This window comes from Desmodus rotundus, chromosome 13 (assembly GCF_022682495.2).
Source record: "Desmodus rotundus isolate HL8 chromosome 13, HLdesRot8A.1, whole genome shotgun sequence".
NCBI lineage: Eukaryota > Metazoa > Chordata > Mammalia > Chiroptera > Phyllostomidae > Desmodus > Desmodus rotundus.
This window is the reverse complement of record NC_071399.1, coordinates 21,235,150-21,248,583: the sequence shown is the minus strand read 5'-3', so window position 1 is coordinate 21,248,583 and position 13,434 is coordinate 21,235,150. Positions and strand designations below refer to the sequence as shown.

Below are 13,434 nucleotides of genomic sequence, written 5' to 3'. Positions count from 1 at the left end.
CTCACTCTCGCTTAAGAAGGTAATTTCCTCATTTCACTTGTGAGTTTTTATGGGTTGTCAGTTCTTAAAAAGTATTAAATTCACTGCCTCCCACCCCACCCCATGGAGTCCTAGTTGCCCTGAGTGTAGAATTCTTTCCTGCCAAGCATTGAGCATTATTAATTTTCTTTCTACCAGTTACCTCAAGGTACTTATTAGTCCAGAACCAGGTTTTTTTTCCCATTACATTTTCAGTTTTAAATTCCTTCCACGCAGGATGTAAATTTGGGTACTACAGCTGTACATGATATGAGCGTGGAACTTTAATTTCTCATGATAGATGTGTTTTTTGTTTTTGTTTTTGTACCCACATCCCTAAGCAAAGATAAATTTTCTTGTTCTTTTCCTGGACCAGCAGGAGGAGTCTGTTTATTGTCTCTTACACACATGGGCTGATCCTTCCCAGGTGATGGTTAAATTGGGTCTCAATTTTCATCTACCTTTCCTGGCTCCACATGGCATTATCATCTCAGCCAATGACAAACCAGTTCTCTATACGAGTCCTATCTTTCTCACAAACACCCTTTTTGAATATGACCTCCTTGCCTTTGGTTGGAAGGTTCCATTTCAAATCCAGTTGAAATCACTTAGTCATACTGCTGAAACCATAAGAGCCAGAGTGATCTTTGAAAATACTAATGACAACACAGCATTCCATTATTTAAAATTATTAAAGAGTTCTCATTGCACTTGGAATAATATATAATGTTTCTTGTGGTCCGATTTCTTAATCAGGTCATACCTATTTTTCCAGTATTATCTCATGTAATTCTTCCTCTGGCTTATTCACTATGCTGTAGGCACATTGGCTTGCTTTCTTGAACACTTCAAGTTCCCTTTTTCCACAGGATCCCACCCTGCAATGGTTCCTGACCACCGCATTCTCCATCACATCAACGTGTTTATTCCTTTGACAGTATTTGACACAACCTGTAATTATCTAGTTATTTATGCTATACAAAGAAAGCAATTTTGTCTTGGTAATTACCCTATCTTCAGCATCTAGCACCGTGCCTTATATACAGTATGTAGTAAATAAATAGGCGTATGGGCTCAATAAATGAAGACAGAAGTAATGTTAAAATCTTCTAGTTCAGCTTCCTGCTTTTACAAAATGTAAAATGAGCTGGTAAAGTAGCTGAGAGAGTTCTAAGGACTTGCCCCAAGTCACTAATGTTTAATGAGATACCTAAAACAAGTACTCAGGTCTCCTGGCTCTGCTGGCCCTCGTTCTTTCTGGTGACCCCTCCGCTGGTTGTAGAAGACCTACGTTAGCAATCTGGGAAGGCTACGGATGGACTATAGTGTGATCCATGACCTCCCTCCCACTTGAATAATGAATTTTGTGGAGTATATGCATACACTAATATTTCTGGGGAGGAAGGCTATGGCTTTTATCCAATTTTCAAAAGGGTCAAATGATAAAAAAAACTCCCATAAAAACTGCTGGTCCACATATCGTTTATGAACTGTAAGTTGCTTGCATGTTTTTTCTTGTCTTCCTATCAGTTCTTCCATTAATAGGAATTGAACAATCATTATGAGTTAAGTATCCACTATACTGCCAAAAGATCTAGTGTTATGACTTGTATTAAAATGTTGCCATCTATAGGTGAATGGTTTGATTCTGAAGTTGTAGACTCACTTGGCACATAATCTAGGGGTACGTGCCAATTTTATTTATCCATATTGGCAGTATGAGAGCTAACACATTGGCGATAGTTGCATGTACCTCAGTGTTTTTTAGGCATATTTCTGGTACCCAGTCCAATAAAATACTGAAGAATATAGAATTTCTCATTCTAATTTCTTTGCTCCGTTGGAAATGAGAATATTTGTGGGATAAGGTTTTAATGTGGAGAACTGAGGCTGAGATGCTAAAGAGATTGGTCAGTATTTGTACAGAGGTAGATTTTTGGACTTGAATATACACAGGGCTCCTCCACACTCTCTCAGAAATATTTTGTTTATGCTGAACCTGCTATGTGTATACAATGGCCCAGGAAATGGAGAGAAAGACTGGTACCTTTGCAGTAGGTGTTGGTAGTGTGTCTTCCCAGGCCAGGCACTGTTCTTCCCTCCGACCCTGAACCTTCCTTCCTGCCTCTGTTCAGAAACACCTGCTCCTCAGTCCGTGGGACAGTGGGACAGAGTGGCCCGAGCTGAGCCCACTATATACTTCCTTTTAGAAATTAGGATTTGAGGTTCAAAGACAGGCCCATTAAATCTTTCATGCACCTGTAACTACCTACAAATTTGCAATTGCAGGAATTTTACCATTTATATGTTAAGAGAGAAAGATGAAGGGAGGCAAGCTTTAAAAAATTTATTTCCTTGGCCTCTGACAACTTTCCTTACAATTACTCTTTTTTCCACATAGATTAATCTGATTTCATTACAACCTAAGCTTAACTAATACGAAATTTTATTTCCTGTGGATGAGGTTTTTTTTTGTTTTTTAGTTTTACTTTATTTGTGTGCTTGGAGTCACAATGTGTATAAGCGCTAGAGTAAAATCAGCCAGGTTTACATGTTGGTTTGATCACTTACTAGTTAAGTGCAATAATTTATAGACACATTCGTACTAAAAATCTGTTGTTTATATGAAGTTCAAATTTAAGTGGGTATTCTTTATCTGGCAACCCTATTTGTGCCACAGTTTCTTCCTTTGTAAAATAGGGAAGTAATACCAAATCGGCAATGAAGTTGTTAAAGATGTCAAGGACATAGTAAACATTATGTAAAACAATTTGTGAGAAATACGGTTTTTCTTTTCCCTTCTCCTCTGTGGTGTCTGAGACACAAGAAGACACTGCTTATGAAGCTCATCATTATAAGACCACCAGTTGGGAATAAATACTTCCTGGGTATGCCGAGCTTTTGTTTCCCATGTTAACAAAGTAATATCTAGATGAAATGACTTAATTAAAGATGAGATTTATAGAGCACTGGGTCAGTTCCTTATGGAATATGGGAAAACATTCCATACCTTTTCTGTTATATGTCTTTATTCTTGAATTAGAGAATTTAAGATTATTTATTTCAATATACTTGAGGCAAGTATCAGGCACCCCATCCCAAGATACTTCCATATTCATTCTCGTACTGGGCAAATAGTCTTAGTTTCACATAAATCTGTTCCCAGTTCAAACCTCATCTCCCCATCTGGTCTTTCACCTCCTATAGAGACAGATGAAGGAAGTAAAAACATGAGAAGACAAAAGGAGATAATATACTAGTTTACTGCTTGCCTGTTTGAGGAGAAAGAATGTGAGATTCTTATTTGGCGGCTCTTCATTTCTTGTCTCCTGGGTCCAAGTCCTTCTCATTTTATTTTGATTACTTACATTCTCTGACTGGAGGAACCCAGAAGTGCTAGAGGACTTCTTAACACAGCTCAAACTACCATGTTTTCTTCTCACGGGACACAGAGCAATGAACTTTCCTTATGGAGGCATTTTTAATATCACATCTTTATTTATCACACCAGATCCAGTGGGACTGGACCAGCATTTTGCTTCTTCCCGAACGGTGTGGGCTTGTTGATCAACCACTAAGCAATGGGCATGAAAATGTCATGCTTCCATTTTTATTTTCCTTGTTCAAAGTCACCATCTCTGGAGATGCCTTGTAAGTAGCAAGCTAGGAGCTTGTGGGAAATATCAGCAGGTCTAGTTTGAATATACAGTGGGCTTCTTCATGTTTCATTTTCCTTCACAGTTTTACCTGGATGTGTCTGGGGAGATAGTTTACCACTCTGAGTCAAAACGGCTTGCTCAGAATCACTAATGGATAGATTTGGGATCCAACATATTGACTGATGTATACAATGGCTGTGTTGTCATCTGGCCATGTGAGTAAGCTGTGGAAGGATCATTTTTGTCTGCAGGTGCCTCTGGGGTCCCTGATGTCTGTGGTGCTGAATTTGTAAATTCATAAGAACCTTGATAAGAATTATCCTTTTTGTTGCACGAAGTGTTGGAAGGGATGGCACAATACACAAGGTCTGAGGGCAGCAGCTTAAACTCATTGGGCGGCCGCGTGATCACAAACCTGTAAGAAAAGGCAAAGATGAGGCTGAGGCTCTGCAGCTGGGACAGTGTGGCTACAGGCAGTGGCCAAAATAAGGCAGTCATGTTGCTGGGCCAAAGGAGGAGATGGATCTGCTTTGCTTTGCATCCTCAGTTACTTTGTGAGTAGTCCGTGTCTCTGGCACAGTGCAGCAGGAGAGGTCCCAGCCTGGACACTGGGAGACTAGCATCTACCCCTGCCACTGCCACTGACCATTGTGGAATCGCCCTTCCCTGGGCCTTGTTTTTCTCCTTATTTTAATGGGAGAGGGACAGGGCTGTAGTTTGGACTGATAGGTCTCTAGAGACCTTTCTGACTCCAGGCTTCTTTGATTTTAACATCCACTACACTGATGAATTCAGTTGGCACAATACTGTGAGCATGTATCCCAGCTTTATCAAAGGTGGAGGATGATATGCACTCCAGATATTTCCATCCTGGCTTAGGCCCACCCTAATGCTTACGCCACCAGCTTTCACAGAGAATGTCGTTTGGTCAATAAGGAAAAGACACAAAAGTTAAAGTTGTATTTGAAACCTTGATTGGTAAGTAAATACTGACTGTTGGTGAATCTTGAAGAACACACAGAACGTGGACCTGTGTGGAAAAAACGTAAGGAGGCAGGGTGCCTCACTCTGTATCAGGCACACAGCCAAGCCTCAACGAGTGTGAGTTACATTAATTAATGCACCAGGGTTCCTGCTGGAACACTGAGACAGGATAGCTTTCATGCTTTTGATTCTGCATTTCTTCATTGCTGCCCCAAATGACTGGTCACCTCTCCTTTCCTAAATGCCAATCTCAATGCCAGTTGACCTTCTTTTACTGATTAACCTTCCCACTTCTATCTTTCCCACGGAGTCCCCTGTAACCGCTATAATATCCCACACAAGGCCCACTATAATCACACACTCCCTTTAAAACAGAAAACTCATTTGTTTCCCTGAGGCCCTCTCAAGTATGGGCTGCACATTCTCCCAATTACCATGTTCCACAAGCTTTCCAGAGGTGTTGGGGGAGGAGCTCAGGAAGAGACAGACAGAGACAGAGAGACATCAGCAGCATTCACTCCTCACAACCACCTTCGTGGTTAGTGCTCTACAGCCCTACGGCCCTCCCTCCTGATTCAGTGGTATCACTATAACCCTCCGTGTTTATTTAGACCTTTGGCACTTGGGACACCTTTTCTCTCAAGCTCTGGTGCCCCATCATCTTATGTACCTGCAGTGTCAACGATGCTCACAATTCAACCTCCAGACACATTTCTTTGATGTCCACTCCCAGGGATCTTTACTCCAAAGCACACTTTCCGGATCATATGCTAGATGCTGTAGTTTCCTGACATGTCTCCCCTCTAAAATCTTATGCTTCAATATATCACAGTCTGGCCACAACCTCCGATTATTCTCTCTCTCTCAGTCCCATACTCTTGATTACAACGACTCTCTAACTTCATCAGGACTTCCAATCCTTTGTCCTTTCACAGTACAGCCTAGAATTGCTCCTACAAATCCACGGTAAACCTCTTCTCCCATAACTCTGATCTAAACTCTTACCTCTTTCTCAACTCCCTGGAATACGCCCTTCGTCTTTCCTCTCAGCAGTGACTGTGCCTGTACTTCACTGAGAAATCCTCGTGTTCCATAAAAGTTCCCCTAAGCACACCCCTCATCGAGTGCCTTGGCCTCCGTTCTTTTCCTTCTTTTCTCCTATGAGCAGAGAGATTATCTTTCTTTCTATTCAAGATTACTCCCTTTTGAGTAATTTGGCTTCTTCCTCCTTCCTCCAGGACCAGGTTCTACCAATCTATTTCCACTCTATTATTTTCAGTTTCTCCTCCTCTCCTGAACCCTGTTCACTCTGACTATGTTAGATTAGACCTGCATTACTGCACGTCTTTTCTCTCCCCTGCTTTCTACATTCATTTCCTGGATCTTCCCCACTGCTCTCAGATTGATGTTTCCTTAAACTTAAATTTGAATTAACTCCCATAATTTATAAGTACAAAGCACAGTGGCTAGAAAATAGGCACTTTGTAAATATTTATCCAGTGAATCCAGCATAAAATGAGTAAATCTTTCCAATGTGAACAGTGGCATTTAGCTTTGAAAAGTTACACAGACAAAGATAAAGAAAAAAGAAAAAGAAAAACTTAGTTAAATAACAAGAAGAACCTAGATTCAAAATCTGAGTCTGCGTTTCAGTGTTCCCCGGGGACAGAGACACCATTCTTACATGGCTTACTTTGCATCGTAATTACCAGGGTTTATTCACGCCATTACATGCATTCTTCCTTATTCTTACATTATAACCTACTTCCTTGCACCCTTGCTTGCAACTGTGGGCCCTGAGTTCTGAACCTGTCTCTCACAGACAATAAAGCAGCTTTGGCGTTTGTGCTTGGGTGGGTGGCTGGCACTTTCCAAACTAGCATACTCCCCTTTTGTGCTCCGGGTTGTGCTTCTCGTTGTCTATCACGCGGTATAAGCCAAAGCAGAGGATTCCAAAATTATCTAACATGCCACAGAAAACTTGCCCAAAGGTCTTTTTTGGCTGGGGAGAGAAGAGAAAAACATATATCTGTTGGCACTTTAACCAGGAAATAACAAGCACTTACTGGGGTGTCGTTTGCTTTGACTTGTAATAGAAGTTTGGAAGACCTTAAAATCATTTCCTAATATCTCTGTGGTGGCAGCGTCCAGTGGCTTGTAAGTGAGGCTTGTGATTAGTTTTGAGCATCTAATCCCCGTGATTGTTTTTATCACTCTGGTCTTCTAAGAGCCTCTGGTGGGTGTGGCAGGTCAGGTCGTTATGCTGTGTTTCAGGTGACTACTGTTCTGGTGACCATTAAGAAGCAACAATGAGCAGATGGGAACAACCCGTTTTTAGGGTATATAAATAGTTGGGATGTTAAGTGACCTCTGGAGACTGATCTTATCCCACTCTGTAGAAGATTACAGTCTCACCACATGGTCCCCTTGACACTGATACCAGGCCATAGCCAACAGAGGTGCTGCAAGTGAAAGGTTCAGAAGCACCAACTCATGGGTTCAGTTCTGTGGGTGACTCCTCAGGATGAAGAATGAGGTGAGAGGACAAGACCTAACTGGAGAAAGAAAGGAGGAGTGTGTTGACAAGTCCACTGTTGCCTCTGATACCACCAGGAAATTGCAGGTGGCTATTGTCCTGGCATATAATCACTAACAAGTCAGTGTTAGGTAAGGGACCCAGGAGCACAAAAGTATAATATCTGTTGAGACATGCCAGGCACAGAGGGCTGGAAGAGCCTGCTTCTTGTGAAAGGGGCTCTGCTGATGTGCTCTGAACCAACCAGAGATATTTCCTTCTACCCGCTTGCCCCCACAGTCACACTGGAGAGCTGAATGCAATGCCAAGGCAAACTAAACCAGAAGGCTCCACACTGATAAAAAGATTACTCATTTCCAGGCTGGATTCTACTTTGATCTCCAGATGCCCAGATGCTCCACTGGAATCTTCCAGAATGGTTAACTTCTCCCTTGCTATAATCTACTGTTCACTAGCTCATGGGTTAAGAAAACTCAAGCCTTTTCCAATCAATTTCTTAGACCCAAACACTGAATCCTTCTGCCTGATCTCAGCTGACCTAATCAAATTTGTTTAGTGGTTCAGGTGTAGGGAGAGTGGGAAGACCTGGGTCAGGTTGCTTTAGAGGCACCACCGCTTTGTCACTAGTAGACAATGTGGTTTCAGGTAAGTACTTGTTTCTCTGGGCTTCAGCTTCCTGATCTGTTCAGGGGGGTTAATGATGATGCCTACTATGTAAATCCTCAGATAGATTAAATGAAAAAAAAAAAAAAGCAGACAGGCATAAGGGAAATACTCAGTGAAAATTAGCTGTTACAATGATTAATACTCTTGGCGAAGTACAAGTTACTGGACCCCTCTGATGCTTCCTGCAGACTTGGACTTTTATGTGGAAGACAGGGATAATAACAACCACTTTATCTACTTTCTGGCATTGTTGAAACAAATATAACACATGTGAAAATGCCCTGCAAATTGTAAACCACTCTATGAACATGAGTTGTATTAGTTTGTTATTAGTGTTGTTATTATTTCTGTGCTACAGGCCATCTAGGAACACAGATAGCCTGGACCATTTTCAGAAACTCAGAGATGTAAGGAAGCAAAGCGGGAAACTCTGCCGAGAGGAGACTCACTTCAATGTCCAACAACATGGTTTGGCTTAAGGACAGAAGCCCCAGCTTGCACCGCCTTGGTCCAGAAAAAAGTGTGCTGCAGCTGTCAGTCAGCCCGTAGAACTTATCCTTATCCAAGTGCTGCTCCATCTGAGAGCTGATTCCTCCTCTCACCAGCGTCTGAAGTAACTCCAGGACGTGGTAATTGTAGAAGGCCTGGAACGCAAGAGCGGGCCATGGGTTAAGGCAGAAGAGCCAGCTCCTAAACGGTGGATTCGCTGTAGGCTTGGAGATTTTGCGGGCATCGCTGAAATGGATCCAGTGGTGCAAAGCAGTGTCTCTCATTATTATTATTAAAACCACATAAAAGCTGGCAGTTGGGATGGGGTGCTGAGTTAGCCAAAGTGCAGAGAAAATAATACTGACCCAGTTCCTGCTCCCTTGGGGGTTACACTATAATGAAGAAGAAAATGGGTAATTATAGTGACACCAAGGATGTCCCTTCTACCAAAAATGACCAGAGGCGTACGTCAGGACACAGATATCCTAGTAATCATCAACATATATTTAAATATACATATTCAATGAGACTGCAATAGATTTTTCCTTAGGACTACAGATGATGTCATCTACACTTGAATCCTCTGGATGAGAATGTATTTATATTCCTTTTGATTGTGACCTACTTGAGGACAGGTATTGACTTAGGCCTTATTAATATTTAGATTTCCTATAGCTCTTATTGTATACCTCATAGATTGTAACTATTGAATAAATGAATGAAATTTTAAAGTCTTTGGCATCAAAATGAAACCAAAGGAGGACAGATGGGTGAACCTCTTATTTTGAAACTATTGTGCGTCTGAATGACTGACCCTAGCCATTTTCTGAAACTTCTTTTTCAAGGATTCTTGCCTAAGTCAGTGTAGACTAGGCATTGCCATACACGTAAATAGCAGTGTACATATACTACCCATTAGGTTTTCTCAAATCTAGTGAATATATAATGCTTTAAATTTTCTACCCTTTATCTGTTAGATTTTTATTCCAACAGAAGTGAGTTTATTTGTTTATATATTACCTATATAAAAGTCAATAATTTTGTTTTATTATAAATAAGAATGACTTCAATTGTTACTAGTCTAGAAATTTTGCCACTCATTTTCTCTACTCCCAAATTCAGGGTCTTATCTCCTACAGGCTGGGTTATAATATGGACCTGGTGGCTGGCTGTCCTTGCTTTTCTTCTCACTTGAAATCTACTGCATAAAATGCTTCCAGAGAGGTTTTCTAGAAACAAATCAGACCATGTTATCCACCTCCTCAAACCTGCATGGCCAGGCCCCCGCTACAAAACCAAACCCAGCTCCTCCGCAGCGGACCCTCCAGCGCACAGCTGTCTGCCTGTAGTTGCTCACGCTCTACATTTACTCCTCTGTGCTCCTGCTTGGAGCAGCTTGTTCACCCCTTGTCAATTTGGCCAACAGTGTGCTGGTCTCCGTATCAGAATAAAGTTATCCTTTCTCGGTGGTCCCATGGTCACTGGTTACTGTTCTATTTCAGTCTGCATTTTATATTAATGGCTTGTCTGAAACACACCTGAGTTTGAATCTAGGCCTGGCGTGTCTCAGCTGAATACTTTTGGACAATTCACGTGTTCTTCCTCAGCAAGAGTTCTATAATCATTAAAGATGACATAATGATACCCTCCTTTAAGCACTACTTGCGGGACTAAATGAGATGCACAGCACACCTCACTAAATTCTGTTCTCTTCAACATTGGTTCTCACATGTCTGGCTCACCCGAAGTGATATTCATGCACGCTGATTTCTGGGGTCCCAGCTCCAATGGACCAGCATTTACGGACGGAAGTGGGAGTCACAATTGAAAGGACACTCCCGGTGGTTCTGACACTGGTGGTTCTCAGAACGCACCCCGAGCAGCACTTCCGGAAGTCCTGTGCTCTGTCGGAGCACGGGCTCTGTCTCCCTAACACCCACACCCTCAGGAGTGCCCCGAACAAGGCCCTGTTCGACAGCTGTAGGCAGGTTGACTGCAATTGGCAGCTGATCTTTAACAAATAAATATTGTAGTAACATGTAGGGTCTATTGGGGCAAGGTGACCTAGGAAATAATACAATCTACATAAATTCATAGAAAAAAGTTTAAAAACTTTCATACTATTTTTCAGATTAAAGGATGACTCTGCATGCCCCCCCAGACTAACATCCAGACTAAAGGCATCCATCCCCTGAGTGATGCTCGTGTCCTCCTCCCATTTCTTCTTTGTTCCCGCGGGCCACCTCCCAGGAGCCTGCTTATGGAATCGGCTCCCTGAACTCCTGGAGGGAATAGAGGATGTAAATCCAGGTTGAGCCACAATCCATTTAAGAACAAGAGGCTGTAGTGTAGAGTGATCAAACATAATGCTGTTAGAATAATTCTCTACTGATTAAAGAACAGGGGTAAATTCTAGGGTTATCCTGGTGTTGGAGGCTCTAGGGAAACGTGTACTTTACATACTTAACTGAGACAGGCTTAGCTTTTGAATATATCATTTCTTCAGTTTCAACATCAAAAGGATTGCAGTTCTATAGTGGGGGAAATAATGGGATTTGCAGGTCACCCTGAGTCTGCAGGCTTATCTCGTATTTTTATCATTTGGGGTTCTGTGGTGTTGGCTTTACTGGTCTCTTTTTTCATCCCTCTCACCCACCTTCCTTCTCTTTTCTTATTTCTGAAGAAAATATGAAAGTTGAAAAGTGCTTGAAATATTTTACAATTTCCAAACTCGAATAGTGTTTCTAATATAAACCTATTGACTAGAATTTGGGCTCCCAGTGTTAGAAAATATTGCAGCCCAAAGTGTTTTAACTTTTAGCTACAATGAAGCGTGAGGTCTCTCATAACCTAGAATATTACTTAATAACATAGGTACTAACATCTTCGCTACTTGCTGCTTTTTATTCTGAAAAGACCTTAAGACCCAACATCCTTTGAGAAATGCTTCTAATTGAGAATGTAGTTATATGGCAAGGCAACTGCAACTAACCAGATGAATGACCTTGATAAAGTCACGTCACTTCTGTGGGCCTCACTTTTCTTATAAATAAAGGGAAATGCTTCCTAATTCATGTCCAGTTCTGAAGTTCTATTGTTGTACAGCCGTACTGGAATTCTGCTCGTGGTCCTGAGGGCCTCTCCATGTTTCATTTTCATAGCACTGAACTGGCAGAGGATGAGAGGCGAATCTGAGTTAGTTATACCTCGTAGGCATGTTTCTCCATGGGGGCAGAAGTGTACAGCAGCGTACCAGGGGATAACAGAAGCCACAGTGTCAACTGAATCAAGAGATTTGAAGGGAAACCACATTACTTACGTTGAGAAGAAAAATCACAGGTATATCAAGGGAAATAGGAAATACCTGCTTGAAAATCTAAAGCAAAACTTCAGCGACAAGTTTACACCACATTATTCGGGATTTGTTCTGTCCTTGGTACTTACGTCTTCTGCATACTCATGAGAAGGAAGAGGGCCTTCAATATTAGGCTGGAAATATAGTTCCCCAAACTGGAGTCAAGACTGATGATCTCATCTCGTTTCAGAAACTGCTGAGGTATACGCTGCCCTTTCGCTGAGGGCGTCTGCTCTGAATCCATTTGCCCTTCTGGGTAGTATGGGCATCAGAGAAACAAACACTTTGATTCTAACTCTAGTCTCTGACTGCACAGCCAAACACATTTCTTGGTGCAGTAAGCTCTGGCAGCAGGTTGGAAGAGCCAAATACAGAAGATGTTCTTTGGGGAGGGAATATTATGGGACAGAAGGGACATGCAAAATGGGGTGGAGTGGTGGACTCCTGTCTCCCATATAGGACTCCCGATTGGAAATTGGAAACCTCTCTCAGAATAGAGGAGATCAGCATTCTGATTCTTTTATTTTGTGTCTTCCTATTGGTCGTATGGTCTAACTTCTAAGAAGTGGTTTTCAAAGTCTTCTTAACGGCAGAAATCCTTCTTCAAGTCAGATCTTACATAGGAGCCTCCAACACGACCCAGGTGAAAGCGGAGTTGTTCGGACTGGAGGGAAGGTATGGGTGGGCGCGGTGCTGTGGGCGCATCCTGGTCTCATCTTCCCTGCCTGTCTCCTCAGCGACTCCAGAGCACTCTGGGAGACAGGCTCCTCTAAGCAAAACTTCAATGTCAATGTACTGGAAAAATAGTCGTCATCACCAAAGGAAATTCCCAGAATGGCGGTTGTTTGTAGTCTGACTCTATTATCTTTACAAATTTGGGTCTGAAAACCAACTTGTCATCTGAGTGCTGTGACCTTCGGCATATTACTTACCTCTCCAAGCCTCAGAGTCTTCCTCTGTAAAATGAGGCTCATAATTGTATTCTTCTAATTGAGTTGACTGGAGAATTGAACAAGGTAACGTAGGTAATGCACTTAGCAAAGACCTTAGTTCAAAGTGAGTGCTTGAGATGTTTATTACTGTTCTTATCACAAATATTGCTCTGATTATTAAGATTATCTCAACAACAAAACTTAGCAGAAGAAGTGGACTCGAGTTCTGAGTCAGGAAAGATGCAGGCATGATCTGGAGGCAGAAAACCGTGATCATTAATGGTGTCTGCCATGAGAGTGTGCTAGGGGAAGCGACAGACCTTGGGCCCTTAACTGCCATCCTCACTTACAGGGACATCAGATCTCTGCCTTCCTCCCACATTTCTCCTCAAGATGCTCTGATATGTCTGGAGAATAACATGGGATATTGGAGAATATATTCTGGAGCCACCACAGTGGCCCTAGATGTTTCCAGTGCAAGAGGATACATTTTCTCTTCCTCTCTGAGGCTCCTGAGCATGGATAAAGTTAGGAGGCTGATCAAGATCCAATGGTCCTCAGAAGAGTGAGGATGATGGACTTGGAAGCATGGGACTGACCTTCAGGCTTTTCCTTCTGGGTGGCTGGATGATGGGAGGTCACCCCCACCCTCAGGAGGCTGAGCAGTCCCAGGCCCAGGGGGAAGGAAAACAAGAGTGGGCGGGGTTCCCTGAATCTTTCCAAAGGTCTTGTTCAGCTCATCATGGCCAGAGACTGGGGCTGGAGCTCTACGTAGCATTAAGGGTGTTCATTTTG

The 13,434-nt window shown here is 42.3% G+C and overlaps 1 protein-coding gene across 1 annotated transcript in view; it reads right to left on the bottom strand.

The window, feature by feature from the left end:
• Window positions 1-3,824: 3,824 nt before the first annotated feature.
• The window catches only part of KCNU1 (potassium calcium-activated channel subfamily U member 1), a 122,535-nt gene continuing 112,925 nt past the window's right edge, over window positions 3,825-13,434 (bottom strand). Inside the window, 3 exon segments of the mRNA XM_053916742.1 lie at window positions 3,825-4,092; window positions 6,539-6,663; window positions 8,313-8,507. Of these exon segments, the coding sequence (XP_053772717.1) occupies window positions 3,825-4,092; window positions 6,539-6,663; window positions 8,313-8,507 (588 nt within the window).